Raw genomic sequence first — 21,267 nt, 5'->3', positions numbered from 1 at the left:
ATCCAATGAAGCTGCTCTGAGGGCGAGGACGGGGCTCCGCATTAAACACAAAGACCCATGGGACAGTCACGCCTCAGATACCAGGAACTCAGCGCAAAAACGAACAAAATGCCCAGGATAGTTATCTTGGAAGCCAGCCATGGTGTTAGAAAAAACAACTGATGAAGTATTTAACAGGGCTATCTCCTTCGGAGACTGAAGGAAGGTTCACGTGTTAAACTGCCAGCAGTTCAAGAAACCAGTTTGACAAAACTTGCTAGAGAGAGACTCGGTATATCCTTAAAGAGGCAGGAGGGGAGGAGAGGACAAGAGCAAAAAGTAACAAAAACCCACTGTTCCTTTCCTTCCCCCACAGCAGGGTTTCAGAAGGCTCACAGGAAGCCTGCCTTGACTTGTCGAATCCACCCTCCCTGGCCTCCAGGTGGATATTCCGTTGGCCACAGAAATGAACTCAGCCTAGAGATCCAGTTATCAGACAGATGACTGTCTGCATCAGCCGGGAGGCATGAGTCCAGGTCTCCTGGACGTGACAGCACATGCCCCCTCAGACACCCCGGCGGGCGCTTTTCACCCAGTTCCTCAGGAAGGTGGAGACAGGGTGTCCTGCCTGGGACCGCGTCGCACATAGCAGTTCCTGGGGGAAAGACCAGGCAAACCTGGTTTCTGCCGTCCAGTTCAAGTCCTGTTAAGACACAGGAAAAACAAAGCAAAACAAAATCCGTATCATCCCATGAAGCCAAGTGAGAAAGGAGGAAGGAGAACCCTGACGCCTCTTCTTCAGACCATCTGCACCCCCTATTCTCCCAGGGCTTAAGTCCCTCTGACCAGGGTGTGAGGCGGCTGCCGTGGGCTGGGGCCGTCCCTGGAGGGCTGTGATCTGAACCTAACAATTTTGGTTTTGCAGTTAATCGTGTCTGAGACTTGGAAGAATCTAACAGCCCTGTGACAGGGGCCGCATTTTTAGGAATTACAGAATCTGAGATGTGGTTTCCTCTGCAGAGAATATAAAACTCCAGCCACCAGCAAAACCGTGACCAGAGCAGAGGAAGGAAGTGAAAACAACATGGCTCCATGACGCGGGACGTGCGGCCACGTGAGCTGGAGGGTTTACTCAGCAGAGGAGCCACAGCTCCTGGTGGCGAGGATGGAGGTTTACAGCCAACACTTCATCAACCCTTCCGAGAGCCAGCCCCACAAAGTGCACTTGAAGCTCTGGGGTCCAACCTGAGACAAGGCAAGTTGGCAGCTGGATTCCGCCACATCTAAACTCTGCCTTTTCTCCCCACGTTCAGGAGCACTAGGCACAGAGAAAACCCTCTGAGCAGAGGGCAAAGGACAGCCGCGCCCCGCTCCAGGGGAAAGAATGTTCCAGACTAGGTTTTCTGGCCGATGATGAAACGCTGCATCTTAAAAGTAGGGGGCAGCTGGGGAGGCAGATCAGAGAAACAAAGCCTCCCAAATCTTCTGTCCTCTCAGACCTGGGGCTCCCGAGCAGTTACAAAGCCCTGGTGACACTGCACTCCATGAGCAGAGATCCCACTCAAAAAGAACCCTCACTGTGGCCTGAGGCCCCGGGCATGCTCTGCTGGCCATGTCGGCCTCCTCCCCTGCACGAGGGAAGGAAGCAGGCCTCCACCCCACCCCCACCTGGCCAACGAGAGGACACCTGCCCTGTTCCGTGCTCTGTCTTATATACCATTGTGTTCCCAGCACCTGCAACAGTCGGTGCCCGGCCCACAACAGGTGCTCAAACACTGATCTCACACCCACCCACCCTCCCCTCCTCCACACACACACACACCCTCCCCTCCTCCACACACACACACACACACACACACCCCCTCCCCTCCTCCACACACACACACACACACCCTCCCCTCCTCCACACACACACACACACAAACTCCCTCCCCTCCTCCACACACACACACACCCTCCCCTCCTCCACACACACACACACACAACTCCCTCCCCTCCTCCACACACACACACACACACACACCCTCCCCTCCTCCACACACACACACACCCTCCCCTCCACACACACCCACCCTCCCCTCCTCCACACACACACACACACCCTCCCCTCCTCCACACACACACACCCACCCTCCCCTCCTCCACACACACACACACCCTCCCCTCCTCCACACACACACACCCACCCTCCCCTCCTCCACACACACACACCCCCCCTCCCCTCCTCCACACACACACACCCTCCCCTCCTCCACACACACACACACACACACACCCTCCCCTCCTCCACACACACACACACACACCCTCCCCTCCTCCACACACACACACACACCCTCCCCTCCTCCACACACACACACACACAACTCCCTCCCCTCCTCCACACACACACACACACCCTCCCCTCCTCCACACACACACACACACACCCTCCCCTCCTCCACACACACACACACACACACACACACACACCCTCCCCTCCTCCACACACACCCACACCCTCCCCTCCTCCACACACACACACACACCCTCCCCTCCTCCACACACACACACACACACACACCCTCCCCTCCTCCACACACACACACACACACACACCCGCCCCTCCTCCCCGCCACCACCCACGCCTAAGCAGCCAGTGGTCAGTTTTTCTTCAGTCTAGTTTAGGGTTTCAAAGCAAACATCACCTGCAATGCTGAACCCCCAGACTCCAAACCTGTCAAAGTCCACAGGTAGTTTCAATGTGTGCACTCAACAGAAAGCAAGGCAGTGGAGGAGCTACAGGAGCAGAATTGCAATAAAGGTTGATACGGGGTAGGCAGGAAGGTGTGTGTGTGGCGGGGGCGCGCACCAATACTGAATTTAAAACACCTTAAGTCTACCTTGTTGCTTCTGATTTGAATATACAAAAAAATAATTATTGTAAAGTTAATTCATTTATTTATTCCACAAATAACTTATCAAGCATTTATTACGTACCAGGCAATGGGCCAAACACTGGGCACGTGATCCGAACAAAACTCAGTCTTGGGGAATAACGTTAGGTATCATGCTAAGCACTTCAGTGAAAGATCTCATTTAGTTCTCATGACAGCCTTGTGAACTTGTGGGCAGACAATCCTGCTGTTTCAAGAGCCAAGGAAGCCCCGAGAAGGCCCCTGAAGGCTTCAAGCTGACGGACAAACGAGGTTTTCTGTGACACGTGAGTCACTTCAGGATGCCCAGAAAGCAGCCATTCCAAATGGCTCCAAGCTCCAAAATAAAATCATTGTGGTCTGACAGACAGTGTTGGGGGCATGGACTGAGAGGCAGGAACCGCAAGACTCAGCAGCAGTCACTGAACCCAGTGCTGCGTGGGGGCCGCCTGGCAGGGGTTGCTTTACCTACACACCCAGGAGAGCCCAGGAGAAAGCCCATCACCAGCACATTTCCTTCAGTTGTATCCTGATGGTCAGGATTGGGCCACTGCCATGGCAGGCTGCCTGCCCGTGGATGGAAACACTCAACTTATCAGAAAAATGGGCGGAAGCTGGTGGGGCCGTTTCGGATTCAATGGACTTGCCTTCACTCCCAGCTCACTGCTGGGAAGGCTCAGCTCCACAGAGAGAGGTTTCTACAGGAAAGGGTTAAACAGGCGTCTGCCAAGACAAACTAAGCCAGCTTCAGGGCTGGCCTTGGAGATGGAAGCAAAGGCAGGGAGGGGGAGAAGAATAGTCTCTCTGAAATCCTGGCTTCAGTAATGCCCCCATGGCTCCGCATGGCGCTAAGGCTCTGTCACGTGGAACCACCCAGACTCCATGTGAAGGCAAGCTCTGGCTGGAGCCACCTCCCAAGGGGAGACTATGCTGACTATTTCAAACGTAACCACAGATCTGATTCAAGACACTTGAAGATGCAGAGGGGGGCTTCTTTACCACTGAACCACCTGGGAAACCCAATGTTAATACAAATGAGTAAAATCCTGTCAAACCCAGGAATCCTACAGTAGCATCTCAAGGGAATGGACTGAAGCAAGGAACAGAGGTGGGAAGTGCCGGATCCCTAAAGACAGGCAGCTTCCCTTCTACAACATAAATTTCAAAAAGCTACGTCCTCACTGGGGAAGGAGGCACCCAGCCACACCTTGGTTAGAAATCCGTGGCATGTGGCCCCGAAGGGAAGGAAGTCTGCTGGGGCCTGTGTGGCTGGCGGGCGGGTGGGCTGGGCATGCAGCAGCTCCTACTTGGATGCAGAACCGCGCAGGGGCAGGGTGGGGCTCCTGGGAGTCTCCGCTTCAGCTGAGCGGGGCAAGTGCAGTCAAGAAGGCCCTGCTGGCAGCGGTGGGACTGCCAGGATAGGGAGTGAGAGGGACAGTAATGGTCCTTCTTCCCTTTGCAGGAGATCACAACTCCCAGCAACCGCAACGTTTCTCCCAGCGGTGTTTCGGCTACACATGTGGCCAAGCTGCCTTCCAAAGGCGGTGAGACAAAGGACCTACCTTGAGTTTTTTTCAATCTGGACAAGAGAGCTATTTGCACAGCCTGCCCTGCCTCTGTCCCTCTGCCTGCTGCTCAGATCATCACCCAGATGGACTTGCAGACCCTAGCCTGGGGTGGGTGGGTTCTCCCTGGTGTGCGAATTCTGTTACTTACTCTGTGAAGACCACCTCCGCCTTGTTCAAGAGCAGCCCAAAAGAAGGCCAAACGGTCACTCACTGTGGTGAGAGCAAGGCAATGCTGGTGGTAAATAGGCCTGGGTATTTTCAACAGTTCAAAGGCCAAATACAACAGCCAGAAGACAAGACCAGATGGCTCACAAGCCGGGAATGGTCAAGGGCCATTTCCTTCTCTGCGCTTAGGTGAGTCACACTGTCTTGTTTTTTTCTAATCAGTACTTAAAAGGATCATGGATCTGGAAGGCAGAACACGGGGGCAGGCAGGAAGTGAAAACCAAGATGGAGGGACCGAGCACACACCCTGCTCCTCACACCCTAGACAGAAGGCACCAAACGCTAACACACGTCCATCAAGTCTCGTAACAGCCCCGTAAGGCAGACTATCCTCTCCACTGCAGAGGAGCAAACCGACGCAAAATACAATGAAGCAGTTTCTTGCCCGTAAATGTCTACGTCGGAATTCAAACTCCAGCCCGACTGCAAAGCCTAGAAATACCATTTCCCAACTTCCTGCCTCCTCCCTTGAGACTAGGAGGCTGTGAATGGCCACAATTTCTATGAAACCCTTGGTTCAACCACTGGAAAAAGTGGAAGTGTTAGTTGTTCAGTTATGTCCAACTATTTGTGACCCCATGAACTAGAGACAGCCAGGCTGCTCTGTCCATGGGATTCTCCAGGCAAGAATACTGGAGTGGGTAGCCATTCCCTTCTCCAGGGGATCTTCCTGACCCAGGGGTCGAACTTGGGTCTCCTCCTGGATTGCAGGCAAGATTCTTTACTATCTGAGCCACCCAACATTAAAGAGCCAGGAGGTGAAATTCCTCTCCAGGAATGACTCCAGAGCAGGTCACAGGCAGACAGGTGTTACACCCTCCACTTAAGGAGAAGACGGCCAGATCTATTATCTTTTAACTATAATGATCAGGGGAAACAGCTCAAGAATTCATGGTGTCCCAGTGAGTAATGTCTGAGTTTCCGTGAACGGAAGGGCAGGTCCTGAAGACCTAATCACCCACACACTGGGCGCTGCCGCCCCATCCTCAGCCTGGAGATCTCCTGGGGCTTACAGAAGGAATACCAGATCCTGAAGCCTACTGAGCCCGCCTCCCTTACTGGGTGAACAATCCCGCAGACTTCCAATGAGAACTTACATTTTAAAGAATGAATTATTTCTTGTGACTTGTGTGAAGAGCATGGCACATTTCCTGTCCATCAGGGCCTCTCACTGAAATGAAATTGCCTATACAACACTTTAGTCAACAACTACAAAAATACTTTCATATCTTGCTATTCTGATGTGCCATTTCTGGATTTTATCTTAGCTGAATATATGAGAAGGACTAAGGGAATTGGTGTGAAAAAATGTTTTGCTACTGACTGGCATTACTACTAGAACAAAAGTTGGTGAATCTCAACCTCTTCATCATTCTCCATTTGTTGAAGGTATTTAGAAAATTATAAAAACAATCTTTCCTAAAGTAGTTTTATTGAGATACAAAACCCACCTGTAATTCTCAAGTGTAATTTTTCATTTATGTCATGCTATTATATAATTATGTTTCCCAGGTGGCTCAGAGGTAAAAAATACACCTGCCAGTGCAGAAGACGCAGGTTCGATCCCTGGGTTGGGAACATTTCCTGGAGAAGGAAATGGCAACCCACTCCAGTATTCTTGCCTGAGAAATCCCATGGACAGAAGAGCCTGATGGACTACAGTCCATGGGGTCGCAAGAGTCAGACTAAAACAACATTATAGAATTACCCAGACTACTGGAACACTGAAGATGTTTATAATACAAATGAGAACAAAACTGGATACAAAATAGTTAACCCTGTTACACTGCTGCGGCAAAGTCACTTCAGTCGTGTCCAACTCTGTGCAACCCCATAGACAGCAGCCCACCAGGCTCCCCTGTCCCTGGGATTCTCCAGGCAAGAATACTGGAGTGGGGTGCTATTTCCTTCTCCAATGCGTTAAAGTGAAAAGTGAAAGTGAAGTCACCAGTCGTGTCCGACTCTTAGCGACCCCATGGACTGCAGCCTACCAGGCTCCTCCGTCCATGGGATTTTCCAGGCAAGAGTACTGGATAGAAGAATAAAAATGGCTACACTGTCAGGATCGTGATATTAGGTGATTTTTTCCTTTCATTAAATATTCAATCTTGCTATTATGATAGTCTGACAACAAAATATGCACAAAAACAAAACCCTGATAAGATAACCACCAGAAAAAGTGCCATATGACCCTTTCCATGTCAAAGACCTCTAAGAGGTCCACATTTAAACTCTAACAAGATAACCTTTGCTCTCCCATCCTGAAAAAGAATTCTCAGTACAACAATCCCCAAGGGTGGATTCCCCAGAAGCTCACCAAGCAAAGGCACACAATGGCCCATCTCCGCTGGCTGCAAAAGGCCTCTGGTTCCTCTGCCACCCCCACAACCTGTCTCTGGAGTATCCTTCAGGATGACTAGAACCCTATGCTGCTTGTTCGTGAAAAGTCTGGCATCTCCCTTTCTGATTCCAGAGCCCTGGAGGTACAGCCAACAGACCCAAAGCCCAGGGAGGAAAGCATTTTGCTCTGCACGGATCCTGCGGAAGCTGGCGCCTCTTTCCGTGCGTGGTCACTAAGAGAATGCTGGCAGGCTCCTGAAGTTCTTCCTAGAATGGTGTCAACAAACTCCTGGGAAACGAGCTCTGTGGGCTGCTTTCGGCCTCCAGACCTTTGATTCTGACATTTTCAAAGATCATTAATAATGCTGGGCTGGGGAGAAGCGGCTGGAGAGGACAGGAAGAGTGTGAGTTACTGAGTCAGTTCTGCCCTAGGCAAATCCTTCATCTCAATTCCAGGTCAATTAGTAACACTTGGAGACCAGGACGCTGGTCCTTCTTGAGGGAGTTCAGGTGTGTGCGTGCGGCCACTGAAGGCAGAAGCCCACTCAGCCCACTGAGCCAGGCCTCCACCAAGCCCCAGTGCTCTGAAACTCTATGAGTACCCACCAACGCAGCGGTGCCACACTGCCAAACTGTCCATCAAGGCACCCCAGGAAGCGGCCGTGAAATTTACAAATTTCAAGGCAAACAAATTTCTCAACATCTTGTCTGATACCACACTAATTTATGGGTTGTTTTTCCAATGTGACTACACTAAATTGTGGGGCTTTCCAGGTGGCTCCGTGGTAAAGAACCCGACTGCCAGTGCAGGAGACGCAGGTTCAATCCCTGGGTTGGGAAGATTTCCTGGAGACAGAAACAGCAACCCACTCCAGTATCCTTGCCTGGGAAATCCCATGGACAGAGGAGTCTGGAGGTCTACAGTCACGAGTTAGCAGCCGAACAGAAACACACTAAATCATGAGGACGCTGATGCTGATTGTTTGGAGAACATACTTACTGAACAGAACTGTTAGGTTATTTCTTTTGGCCTAGGAGTTCTGTGAAAAATTCCTGTGACACCAAGGATGCTGTGAACTGAGAAACTATAGTAACTTCTGACCTCCAGGATGGGGATGCGGAATCAGACTGCCAAGCATTGCTTAAAACTCCATCTTAGGCTGAGAAAGAACACATCCCTACACATTCTCCTCTATCGCTGCCACCACCGCCTGGTATCACAGCCCTGACTTCAGACGTGCCCCAAGTGGTTGAAGTTTGCCTGTTGGCCCACAACTGGACGGGAGCCACGCCAGCACTAAACCCAGGTCTTCCGACTCCAAACCCACCAGACTGGCTCTGGGTTGTGAATTCCTCATTTTTGCACTACTTTTGGGGTTTGAAGGATTATTGTAATGCTTTTTCTGAACTGGGGTTGTTCACGCCTTTTAAAAAATGCTGGAACAATTTTTTCCCCCACCCAATGTCACCTTCTTGACCCAGAAACACTATTTTGTTTTGACAGATGTTTGCTCCTTGGGCTTGGAGGATTCCTTCCCCGGGTCAAAGCCTGGACCAGCGCGCCTTGCCCCGCAATGGGAGGCTGGGCCTCCCAGTGAGTTGCCCACAGGCTGCTCCAGCTCACCTGTGCCAGCTCATCAGTGCCCGTGTTTTGTTTGCAGAGGAAGAGAGTGTGTGTCAGGGACAGTGGGTTGAGTGGAAATACCTTTATCTACAGGAACAGTGGGAGTGGGGAAAAAAGATAAATAAGGGGAAAAGTTCCAGGGCAACCGAGGTAAAACAAGGACAAAGGAGGGTGGCGAAAGGGAAGCTCGTGGGCCAAGGGCAAACAGATGGAGGAAGCACTTGAGCTTTAGGGGCCCATCCCTGCGGTGAGGAGCCGGACAGAGGGCTGCCCCGCCCGGTCTGCCCCTGTCCAGGACAGCAGCGCCACCTTCTGTTCAGTAACTGGAACACCTGAGTCTGGCTGCTTGTTGAGGCGAGGTGAGAACAAGACCTGATGGAACAGAAGTGCCCGGCATCCTATTCCTGCGGGACACTCTGCCACCTCCTCTAAGCCCCTCTTCTCTGGTTTAGGGCCAACCCCAGGGCCCAATCCCTGCCACCCTGGGCTGATGGATCAGGAACACAGGCTCCCTATGTGGGGGGAGTAGGGGGGGGGCAGTGGGGCCTGGAGTTCTCATTTCTTCCTCAAACTCCCAAATATGGGACTCTGCACTCATAGGTCAGGGAAGGCAATGGCACCCCACTCCAGTACTCTTGCCTGGAAAATCCCATGAACGGAGGAGCCTGGTGGGCTGCAGTCCATGGGGTTGCTAGGAGTCGGACACGACTTCACTTTCACTTTTCACTTTCATGCATTGGAGAAGGAAACGGCAACCCACTCCAGTGTTCTTGCCTAGAGAATCCCAGGGACGGGGGAGCCTGGTGGGCTGCTGTCTATGGGGCTGCACAGAGTCGGACACGACTGAAGCGACTTAGCAGCAGCAGTACTCATAGGTAACCCCAAACATCAGCGGGATAAAAATGAGGGCCGTTTCCAGTCTCTGTATTCTACTTTTGTACTCCCCAAAATTAACAGATAATAAAGTTGGAAAATACACAACTTTGCTTATCCACAATGCCAAGTCCTTTCCAAAGAAGCACCCTGGGGGTTTACTCCAACTCCAACCCTCATATTTCTTTTAGAACACTGGTGACTAGCGGTTTCATAAAAGGCCCAGAAACAGAGTTCACTACCTCCTGAAGCAGCTTGACCCACTTTTGGCCTGAGAAGACGGGCAGTTCTTTGTTCAGTTCAGTCGCTCAGTCGTGTCTGACTCTTTGCGACTCCATGGACTGCAGCATGCCAGGCCTCCTTGTTCATCTCCAACTCCAGGAGTTTACTCAAATTCATGTCCATTGAGTCAGTGATGCCATCCAACCATCTCATCCTCTGTCGTCCCCCTCTCCTCCGGCCTTCAATCTTTCCCAGCATCATGGTCTTCAAATGAGTGAGTTCTTCACATCAGCTTCAGCATCAGTCCTTCCAATGAATATTCAGGACTGATTACCTTTAGGATGAAGTGGTTGGATCTCCCTGCAGTACAAGGAACTCTCAAGAGTCTTCTATGACACCACAGTTCAAAAACATCAATTCTTCAGTGCTCAGCTTTCTTTATGGTCCAACTCTCACATCCATACATGACTACTGAAAAAAACCATAGCTTTGACTAGATGAAACTTTGTCGACAAAGTAATGTCTCTGCTTTTTAATATGCTGTCTAGGTTGGTCATGACTTTTCTTCCAAGGAGCAAGTGTCTTTTAATTTCATGGCTGCAGTCACCATCTGCAGTGATTCTGGAGCCCCGAAAAATAAAGTCTGTCACTGTTTCCCCATCTATTTGCCATGAAGTAATGGGCCAGATGCCATGATCTTAGTTTTCTGAATGCTCAGTTTTAAGCCAACTTTTTCACTCTCCTCTTTCATCAAGAGGCTCTTTAGTTCTTGGCTTTCTGCCATAAGGGTGGAGTCATCTGCATATCTGAGATTATTGATATTTCTCCCGGCAATCTTAAATCCAGCTTGTGCTTCATTCAGTACAGCATTTCTCATGATGTACTCTGCATATAAGTTAAATAAGCAGGGTGACAATATACAGCCTTGACGTACTCCTTTCCCAATTTGGAACCAGTCTGCTGTTTCATGTCCAGTTTTAACTGTTGCTTCCTGACCTGCATACAGATTTCTCAAAAGGCAGGTCAGGTGGTCTGGTATTCCCATCTCTTTCAGAATTTTCCACAGTTTATTGTGATCCACACAGTCAAAGGCTTTGGCACAGTCAATAAAGCAGATGTTTTTCTAGAACTCTTGCTTTTTCGATGATCCAGCAGATGTTGGCAATTTGATCTCTGGTTCCTCTGCCTTTTCTAAATCCAGCTTGAATACTTGGAAGTTCACGGTTCACGTATTGCTGAAGCCTGGCTTGGAGAATTTTGATCATTACTTTACTAACGTGTGAGATGAGTGCAATTGTGCAGTAGTTTGAGCATCCTTTGGCACTGCCTTTCTTTGGGATTGGAATGAAAACTGACCTTTTCCAGTCCTGTGGCCACTGCTGAGTTTTCCAAATTTGCTGGCATATTGAGTGTAGCACTTTCACAGCATCATCTTTTAGGATCTGAAATAGCCCACCTGGAATTCTATCACCTCCACTAGCTTTGTTCGCCGTGATGCTTCCTAAGGCCCACTTGACTTCATTATGTGAAGGCAAACATCTTCCCTGCAGCTCTCTGCATTCCTTGAGTTCCACATGGGGCTGCCACCTCCCTGCTCTCAGACAGAACTTCCAGCGATGCCCTGGTCTTTCCTCTCCCAGCTCCTTAACTTTCTCCACTTGACGTCATTTTAAGTCCCCTCACCTCTGCTCTCCTCAGAGCACACTCCAGTTTAAAATGCGGCTTCCAAAATCCCAAAACAAGCCCAGTGTCACGTGTGGCCGGCCTGGGAAGCGAGCCAAGGGGGTGCTGGTCGTCACAACTAACGACTGAAAGCTAAGTGTCTGTTACATTTCGTTAATCCTCATGAAACAGACGAGGCAGATTTGATGATGCAGGTTTATCATCCTTGGGATGCTCTGCTGCCCTCAACATGGCTCAAGACCCCCATGAGGCTAGCAGCCAATGGACATGCAGAGGGCAATGAAAGCAGCTATCAGTTAACTAACATTACCCACCCAAGATTTTTGGTTTTGAAAAACAGTGGTTCTCAAAGTTGATCTGTGGACCCCTGGGGGTCTACAGGGTCAAAACTCCTTTGTATAATACTGAGTAAGATATATATTTGCCCTTTTCACTGTTACAGGACTTCCCTGGTGGCTCAGATGGTATAAAGTGTCTGCCTACAATGCACGAGACCCGGGTTCAATCCCTGGGTCAGGAAGATCTCCTGGAGAAGGAAATGGCAACCCACTCCAGTATTCTTGCCTGGAAAATCCCTTGGATGGAGGGGCCTGGTAGGCTACAGTCCATGGGGTCACAAAGAGTCTGACATGACTGAGCAACTTCACTTTCACTATTACGTTTACAGAAGTAACAATGTAACTTGTTGGCCCTTTAGAATAAACTGAAGCGGCACAGATTTAGCAGTAGTTAAATCTCGGTTTAAAAAAAAAAGTCAATTTCACTTAGGAACATCCCTGGTGAAGCATTAAAAATGATTAACCTTGATCTTTGACTTGTCTGAGTTCTTTTTTTTTTTTTTTTTTTTAACATTTTGTGTGACTGGGTTACAAGCTGAACAAGCTGCTTTCTTCATGGAGCATCATTTTTGCTTGAAAAAGTAACTGACAAACTAGTTATTCAGACTTACGAAGTTGGCAGGCATTTTCTTAAAGACTAAATCTGTCACTCATGGTTATTTACTGGCGATAAGATTCCAATTCTCTAGCAAAGACGAGAATCTGAGAAAATACCCACTTCCCACTGTGAGCACGACCGCTTTCTGATATTTATTGATTCGTCTGATGAGATCAGTAACGTTGTTAACAAATAAGCATTTTTTTGGACACCGTAGAACAAAATGTGTCAACACTTAGGGGGCCCACATAATGCAGTGAGCCGACACCGTCCAAATCACCAGTGTCTGATGATGTGATACCAAGTAGGAGAAAAAGAGGCATTGACAGTGGGAGAGACCCAAGGATTTTAATGAAGCGGAGAACGAACAGTTCATTGATAAGGATTCACGTTCCGGTCGCAACCAACCTTTAGGAAACTACTGTCTGCTGCGTTTTGATGACGCGTCAGAGGACACCCACAAGGACTTGTAGGGCTACCAGAATACTCTTTTCCAATGACCTGCCTGCCGCAAGCCAGAGTTTCCTCAAATTCTTCAACCAAAACACCATAATGCAACAGACCGAACACAGGAGCAGCTATAAGAACCTATTAATAGCTGTCTATTCAACTAGACATTAAACATTAAGGAGACTTGTAAAATAATACCATGTTTTGTTCTTTTTTTTGGTGATAATTTCTCATAAAAATGTTATTTATGTTAGTATGTAATAGGTATGTTATTTTAAAATTAAAAAAATATATTTAAAACCTCAAAAGATAAAACCAAAATGAACAGAAGTTCTTTGGGATTCTTGCTTTTGACTGTGTAAAGAAACTAAATTGGGGGGTGGGTGGGAGGTTCAAGAGGGAGGGGATATATGTATACTTATAGCTGATTCACAATGTTGTACCGCATAAAGTAACACAACACTGTAAAACAATTATTCTCCAATTAAAAAAAAACTTTTGAAAAGTGCTATAATTAAAAGCAGATCTTAAAAAGCCAACGTAGGGAGGAGGGCCATCTAGTGGAAAAGAGAGTTATGACATCAACTCATTTGCTAACTAAATAAATGACATCTGCGGTGACACATCCTAAGACTAGAAACGTCACACACTTAAGGCAGAAATATGCAAAAGTAACGGTTTGAAAAGCAAAAGTACTGTTAAATATTGACCGAAATAAAACTTAAATGTGACAGAAAAGTTCCAGAAGAGGGAGGGGTGGGGGGTTGGAGGTGGAGACTGAGACCTGGACGACAGCGTGACGCCAGCTTAGGCAGAGGAGGGAGCTGGGGCAGGACGAAGGGCAGGGGACACGCAGAACTCATGCTGGGGGCCGCTTCTAGTCCTTGGCGATGCCAGAGGACTCAGTCTTTCTGCCCCACCCCCGGGGCCTCTGCTGGCCACTGGGGACCAGAGGACGTCTGAGCTGGTGGAGCTCAGTCTGGTTCCGATGCTCACCCTCCACAAGAACGGCGTTGGGTCACCCTGAAGGCTGGGTTTTGTGTTGATTTCCAAGGGCTCCCTAACATGGGGGATGGGGGTGGGCTGTGTATATGTGTCTTAACCTTTATCACAATGGGGTCGAAGATGTGTGAATTACTCCTAGCTGCTACTGGGATGAAAAATAAGAAATGACCATGCTGTTTCAAAACAAACCATTCTGTATGGTTTACTGGAGAGTGGGAGGGCACTAGCTTGGAAAAACAAGGCTTAGGCTCAACATCCCCAATAGCTGGAAGAGGTCTCATTTTGTCTGGCCCTCTATGGCCCTTCTTCATGTCTGGACAACTAAAGAGAACCCACAGTGCACGAGGCAGCCCTTGTGGTTTCCTGATTCTAAAAACATTCCTACACCTAACCCACCTGCAGGGGCACAAAGCCTACCTGGATTTAGAGAACAGGTAGGGGGCTGCAAATTAAGCTGCCTCAAGACAGTCCAGGGTGGTCTCCAGTTCTCTTAAAGCTGGGTTGATCCCCACCCCACCCCACCCCCAAATTACACTGGTTACACGTATGTTAGTGGGACAGATCTGGAACCAGACATACGAACTGAGCCATGATGTTAAAAGTGCCTTGTTCATATCCAGCCACCCCACCACAGCCAACACCAAATACCTTTGGGTCATCAGCCTCAGGTTTTTCAGTCTCTGAATCGTCATCTTCCTACAAGACAAAGAATTTAGAGGATTAAGCTTAAAGGAGCGGGCCAGGTTCTCACATGCACAACTAGGGTACGGAGCAAACGTGCCCAGCCTGGCGCGTCCCACCAAGAATCCCTCCCCCACCACATGACCCAGGCTCCAGAGAAAGAGGAGGGGAAAAAGAGATGTTCTGGGTAGGAAAAACAGAACATCAGCCGCTCAAAGTCCTTACTCCAGCAGGGCCATGGTCTATATCAATGAAAATGCCTGAGATTAAAGACTACACACACAAAAACGGAGAAAGGTTGCAATACACTTGAGAAAAGAAGATCAGGCCCCACAGGATAAAGCAGGCATGGAGTTGCCAATGAAATACACATGATTTCATAGTACAGAAATCTTTTTTCCCTTCTTTGCCTTTCATGTACACAAAGACATCAGACTTCGAGCTCCTGTGACAGCATTCACCTCCCTGAGTGCCATGACGCTTCACCCCAATGCTATACCCGAGCACGTCAACCCAGCAACATCTGCACAACAGCATGAACAGTAGGAAGGCAGGTATAAAATGACCAGGGCAAGTGATCTGGGAAAGGCAGGACTGTCCTGGGACCCAGCTGAGGGGACCCCGCTCCATACAGGCTTTTGGAGAACTAACCCATTCTAGGCAGCCTTGTTCCTTATCCAAATGGCCTGCCTGACATGGAGCATCATGTGGGCATGACATTTTCCAATGCGTGCCCCAGCCTCACACAAGCTAGTCCACCATTTCACTGAAACCCAATGAAGGTCAAAGATCAGCTACCCTGTCAGGCAGCTGTCTCCTGTGTTCTGTTCCACCATGAGTACACCCCAATGCACGGGAGCTGTAATTTCACATCCAATGGAAAGTTTCATTTGAAACTGCTGTTTTCAATCACTCTAAATGCCCCCCTCCCCATATGAAAGAGCACACAAGATGTGAATATAACCACCACCCGAGAGACTTCAACTAGCCTGATGGTTTTGAGACTGAATTGTTCTGCAAGGTGTCAAGAGAGCCACAGCTTTTAAATACAATCTGCTGCGAATGAAACCCATCAGGCTAAACAATCAGAGATGTAGCTCAGCTAGATGTAGTCACATTTTAGAATGTATATGTTGGGACTGGATGCGAGGATTTTACCAAAATGTGAAATAAAGCTTAAATATGGTGAAAATTCTATGCAAAGTAAATGCAGAACATCTCAAAAACACACATCATGCAAATTTGCTGAAGGAAATAGTTACTGGATGTTAAGCCAGTATGTGCTCACTTAAGAACAGTCAGGAAAATGAAACAACTTACAAAGCTTTTCTAAACAATTTTAGTCAATTCTGAATTATTAGCAATAATGGGGGAGGGGATACCTCAAGGGATAAAAATATCTTCCAAAAGAACAGAATATACAAAACGCATTTTTGTTTAATTTGTAAAGCATTTTAACTCTAACGTTTATGTAGCAATGCATAACATTTTCAAACAAATAATACAGAACTTTCAGTTCAGTCGCTCAGTCATGTCCAGCTCTTTGTGACCCCATGGACAGCAGATGCCAGGCTTCCCTGTCCATCACCAATTTATTAGATGTTTTAATTAAAGCTGTTGCTAACCAACCAGATTTTATATTGAGATACAAGTTTGTATGTCTGTGTTAAGCACCAGTCTGAATCCTTGTTTTTCTCTAGACTTAAGTTCTCCAAACTTTTAAATTTTAGGTGACAGTGTATCTAAAGTCTTTCTGGTTAAATTAAGATGCAAGTTCTCTTTTCTTTGCTAGTCAGCACATACTAAACTTTAAGCAAGATTTGATGATCAAGAACACTCTGATAAAAAGTGCCAAGTAGAACATCAAGAAAGGATTTAATAAATACCGAATCACAAATAACGGTACTTCCCAGTCTTTTTAATAAACTGAAAGATTTGAATGAGCCCCAACCAAGATTACAAATAATACAGAATTGACTGCAGATATAAACGATACATCAGTTGGGATGAATGCACTGTTTCAAATGGAATAAATTATCTAAACAGGGAAAACCAACATAAAACACCTATTGATATCTGGGGTAAACAAAACTGTCCACTACTGTTGCCCCCAAGTTTCAATACAAAGGTTAATACAAAATGGTTCAGGTGAAAAAATTAGATTTTCAAAGAGAACTACGGATATCCAATCCAATTTTCTCAACTGATACTAAACACACCAAAAAAAGGGGGGGAGGGGAAAATGGAACACTGTTGGTACAGGTCAGAAAGTTTCTGACAAACGAAATGATGCTTTGAGCAGCTGTGGATTTGGGAATAGATTTACCTACCGAAGGTTTGCTGTTCTCATCCTCCTCCTCTTCATAACCATCTTCATCACCCGCAAGGCGAGAAAAGTCATCATCTCCATAGGCTTTGGATACCAATCCGCCTTTCTCGTCTTAAACAGAAGAGAAAAATAAGATGAATTGGGAAAAGAATGGAGAAAAACATTTGAGTAATCTGAGTAGCCAGGACTATCTCTTAAGAGACAAGGAAAACCTAAATCTCATGTAAGTGACCACTGGCCCAGATTCTGTTTTGGGGAAGACTACAAAATTTAGTGTATGAATTCATTAAAAGAACAGGAAAGAAAGCCAAGTAATATTAAATTTCATTTTTAATGCTTCCAATCCACCTATGCCAACTGAAGCATACTTTTCTCTGAACCGTTATATCGCGTTGTTTAAGCCCCTCTTTTGATCTGCCTATGTCTACTTTGTATAATAGGCACCAATGAACTAGTCTTCCCATACAAGACAAGGACTCTGTCATCATCATTTTTGTGAGTCCTCCCCTAGGAACTGGACCTTAAAACACGGGTGCCTTGAGAGGTTCCCAATCATATCTACTTGAGAAACAAAATCTGTTTCTATGTTTAAAACAAAAACAACAATCCCCCCCCACCCCCTCCACCCCCGCCAAACAATGCAAATTACTGGGAAACCAGCAGAGAACTTCCAGACAGGCCAAGACCACTTGCACTGAGAAGCTAACAGTCCAAGCCCCTCCATCACTTCCCGATGAGGAAACAAAGGCTCAAATATGTTGGGTAACTTGCTGCCTCTCTTCACTCCCATATAAATCTGTTTCCACTTCTTACTACTGTTATTCTCAACGTGAGTACGGTAACAAAACACTGATGGGCTTTAAACAACTCACAAACTAACGGAATCGCCAAGAAGCCTTGGAAGGATCACGAATGCTCAGGTCCTTCCCCAGATCTACTGAATTAAGACTCTCTCGCGGTGGAGACCGGAGGTACAAAGCTCCAGGATATGTCTAGGGCATATTATTAATTAAAAGGTTCGCTCTTCCCCACAAACAAGCCCGGAGAAAACAGGTAGTGGTTCAGTAGCCTTGGATCCTCTCTCCCCTTTGTCCATCCTTCTGCCCAGCACGGAGACTTTCAGTAAATTACGGAAGGATAATCCAATCAACGGAAGGAGACGGTCCATTCGTGCTACAGAGCATACAACGCTCGGTCTAGCCCAGGACCCTGAGTGCCCTTTAGGGCTCTGGGGCCCGATACTTGGGACCATCTCTTTCCCTCCCGCCGGCTAGGGGAGCAGTAACCTGATTCTCCCTTTCCACTTCCCTTCTCGGGCCTCACCAGCCGCGCTGCCTGCCGTTTCAACTCCAGCCTCTCCATCAGACTCGGCCTCTGAATCTTCATCGTAAACTGCCAGAGACGACAGAACATTCTTCTTCCCCGCCATCTTATTTCCACAGCCCGGCGTGGCTCACTTCTATGACTCCGAAGAGCCGACTTCCGCGCAGAAAGGCGACTTCTTCCGGATCCCAGGAGACCCCGCGCCCCTTCCAGACCGAGAACCAATCAAAACGGCTCTTTCAGCGCTTGGCTCCGCCCCTCATGCCAACGCTTGCATAACGTCATCACTGCGCGACGGACACAAGCTTCTGTGGGATTTACCTGACACTGCTTTTCCAGCAGTTTGGTTTTTCAGTTACCTGAGGCGTATGGGGGTCTTCGAGTAGTTCCCGAGCCAGCAGGCATCAGCGGCCCGACAAGAGCCCTTCGCTTCTCGGAGCCCACGGCCGGCTCTGATATCTTGGGGTTAAGAGAGGGAGGCTTTGGCTGGGGAAGGGAGAAAAGAGCGGATCTGGGGCTGAGTAGAGGAAAAGGGGAGGGCTGTCCTCCGGGGGGTAGGGGAGAGGGTGGTGGGAAGAAGGGGTCAGGTCAGGTCCCGGGGGAAGAATGGTTGTCAGTGGCAGTGCTTATGGAGAAGAGGGTGGATCTTAGGGAAAAAAATTTCATCTTCTCCAAACTGTTCCTAAGACATTTATGTTTCGTCTCGTGATCTGATTTCTAGCTCTGCGCTGTACCGTGGCCTGGAATAGTTCGAAGATTTTATTTTCACTGAGCATAAAAATAGAGATGTTAATTACTCAAGAATGTATTGCTCCAGGCTCTTCACCTGGATCTATATTACTTGAAAATAGTGCATTGTTTGAGTATAATAAAGCAAATTTATACTCATAGAGAAAAGTAAGCAGTCTTTTAAAAGCAGAACAGAGGTTTCTAGTTGCAACCAATGATCATCACCTTTGCCTTAACCTTTGGCCACTGTTGGTAAAGATGAGTACCCACCCTTCCTCTCCTTTTGACCCTGATCGTCGAGTCCGGAGCACGTTGAAAAAGGTCTTTGGGTTTGACTCTTTTAAGACGCCTTTGCAGGAGAAGGCGATCATGGCTGTAGTGAAAGGTAACATTGCCAAACTATCTGTGTTTACATTTGTGCTGCTGCAGAGCACTTTCCTTTCTTTAAAAAAATATTTATTTTTATTTATTTGGCTGCATAGAGTCTTAGTTGTGGCACATGGGAACCAGTTCCCTGACCAGGGATCGAACCCAGCCCCCCTGTATCGGGAGCACAGAGTCTTAGCCACTGGACCACCAGGGAATTCCCTGCAGAGCACTTTCCTTCTGACCCTTCCTACCTCCCCACCCTTGGGTATATTTGGTTTTGGAGATATAGACATGTCACCCTAAACTTACAGTTTTATCGGCAGAACCACCCAACTGTTCTAATTCTGACAGTTCACAGTCAGGGCTAAGGTTGTCTTTGAAAACACTATACATTTCCATTCTCTTTTGTTTGGTGTAGACAGCAGTGTGTGTGTGTGTGTGTGGGGTGTGGTTGGCAGGAATAGTCTTAAGGCAGTCATCTTCCAGGTAATTTCTTTGCTGAAGATAGAGTGGTTTGGATCCCAAGTAGGGAAGGAGTAATAACATTATAAACCGGAGCTGTGTTGACAGATGGAGGTTGTCAAGAGGGGAGCAGGAATGTAATGTCAGTGACACGGTAATATTTATAAACAAAATCCCTCTAAGTGATGTTGTATCCATGTCTACGCAGAAAAGCTCATCCATCCAGAAGAATTCAGCTTTCATTGAATCCTGATTCAGCTCTACCTGATTCAGTTCAGCCATCCATGTCCCAGCAGACTCTGACTCCTTACCCTTGTAGTAGTTACCACTTCTGGAAATGATTGGCTTGCATTGCTGAATCTCCCTGGATCGCTCCCCTTTTCCTAGAAAGGATGGGAAGGGAATTGCAATTATATTGAGACCTTTCCATGTGCCAGACACTCTGCTAGAGGTTTTTCTTACAATATCCTTTAATTATCAGCAGCCTTGATGAGGGGAATATACAAAAGGCAGGAGCACTGAGATGTTGCCCCCTTGTCTTTTGCAGGTGATAAGGATGTCTTTGTGTGCATGCCCACTGGGGCAGGAAAGTCCCTCTGCTATCAGCTCCCTGCTCTGTTGGCTAAAGGCATCACCATCGTGGTCTCTCCTCTCATTGCTTTGATTCAGGTGAGGCTCAGGGGAATGAAGATGGCAGCCCAGAAAGTTTAGGGGACTTTTTTTTTTTTAGTAGCTAGAAGTTTTACTTCTTTTGCTGGTCTTTTGCCTCTTGCTTTTCTTTGATTTGTCTTTGTCCCTCTGTATTGGGTTTCTGAATTGCCTAAATGTGGGGCTCTCCACTAGTGCATATCACTCTGGTGGGTAATGATTGAGTCCTCTCTGTTTTGATGGCCTGAGGTTCTTACCTTCCTTTGTAACTTTTTTTCTGGAGGAACATGGAACTGTATGTGTATGTACACATACATTCTCATATGTATACACGTGCACTGTTGATGTTCTAGAAGATGCAGATGGGTAGAGCGGTAAATTGATATGGGGGAAGCCCTGGTATGTTCTGCGTGCTTCTGGTGGGTACACAGCTGTGAGACAGAAAAACAGATGAGAAACTTGTTGGGATGTTGTTAACTGTACTTCTGGCTATATTTAAAGCCTGCAGCTGGGCTGGTAGAATCAGAAATGAGGAAGTGTGGCTGTGTGGGTAAGAGCCATCCCCCATGAAGAAAAGGAGAAAGAGAGCAGGCAAGGCAGAGAACAACAGTGACCATGCTTCGTGAGTGTGCCCTAGTCTCAGGCTTTGTACTAAGTGCCTTCAGGGTGTTAACTTGCCTCTGAGGCATAAAAGTTCATTTAATCCTTGCAACAATCCTATTAGGTAGTTTTACTCTTTTTTTAGTAAAGAGAAAGAAAATGAGTTAGTTGAAAGTTCAAGGACCAGCTGAAGAGCATGTGGTAATTGAGCTGGGATTAAAGCCATGTCTGTCTAGCTCCACACTTCCAGGACTTCCTCTTCTGTACCTCTTTTATGCAAAGAGAAGACACGTTGGAGGGTGGGAG

The 21,267-nt window shown here is 47.6% G+C and overlaps 2 protein-coding genes across 9 annotated transcripts in view; one reads left to right on the top strand and one right to left on the bottom strand.

Annotated features, from left to right (window-relative positions):
* SAP30BP (SAP30 binding protein) overlaps positions 1–18,285 on the bottom strand; it is a 34,184-nt gene extending 15,899 nt beyond the window's left edge. For 4 of the 8 annotated variants that reach the window (XR_015147171.1, XM_086356142.1, XM_086356144.1 and 1 more), the window contains exons 1-3: positions 18,154–18,285; positions 16,832–16,941; positions 14,469–14,516 (exon numbers count right to left, since the gene is read on the bottom strand). Coding sequence is in view for 5 of the 8 variants with exons in the window: in XM_086356142.1 (XP_086212268.1) it covers positions 14,469–14,516; positions 16,832–16,941; positions 18,154–18,259 (264 nt within the window). In the remaining 3 variants the exon portion in view is untranslated. Of the gene's footprint in view, positions 1–7,004; positions 7,311–14,468; positions 14,517–16,831; positions 16,942–18,153 lie in introns of those variants that run through there. The other 4 variants (XM_086356143.1, XM_086356145.1, XM_086356150.1 and 1 more) reach the window with 3 other exon arrangements.
* A 154-nt stretch (positions 18,286–18,439) lies between these two features.
* The window catches only part of RECQL5 (RecQ like helicase 5), a 30,235-nt gene continuing 27,407 nt past the window's right edge, over positions 18,440–21,267 (top strand). The window contains exons 1-2 of the mRNA XM_086356141.1: positions 18,440–19,267; positions 20,261–20,382. Of these exons, the coding sequence (XP_086212267.1) occupies positions 19,141–19,267; positions 20,261–20,382 (249 nt within the window). The 5' untranslated portion in view covers positions 18,440–19,140. The remainder of the gene's footprint in view (positions 19,268–20,260; positions 20,383–21,267) is intronic.

The sequence above is a fragment of the Bos grunniens genome, chromosome 19 (genome assembly GCF_055505025.1).
Source record: "Bos grunniens cultivar Pamir isolate PY7600 chromosome 19, Bosgru_T2T1.0, whole genome shotgun sequence".
Classification (NCBI taxonomy): domain Eukaryota; kingdom Metazoa; phylum Chordata; class Mammalia; order Artiodactyla; family Bovidae; genus Bos; species Bos grunniens.
This window is presented reverse-complemented; position numbering and strand designations above follow the sequence as displayed.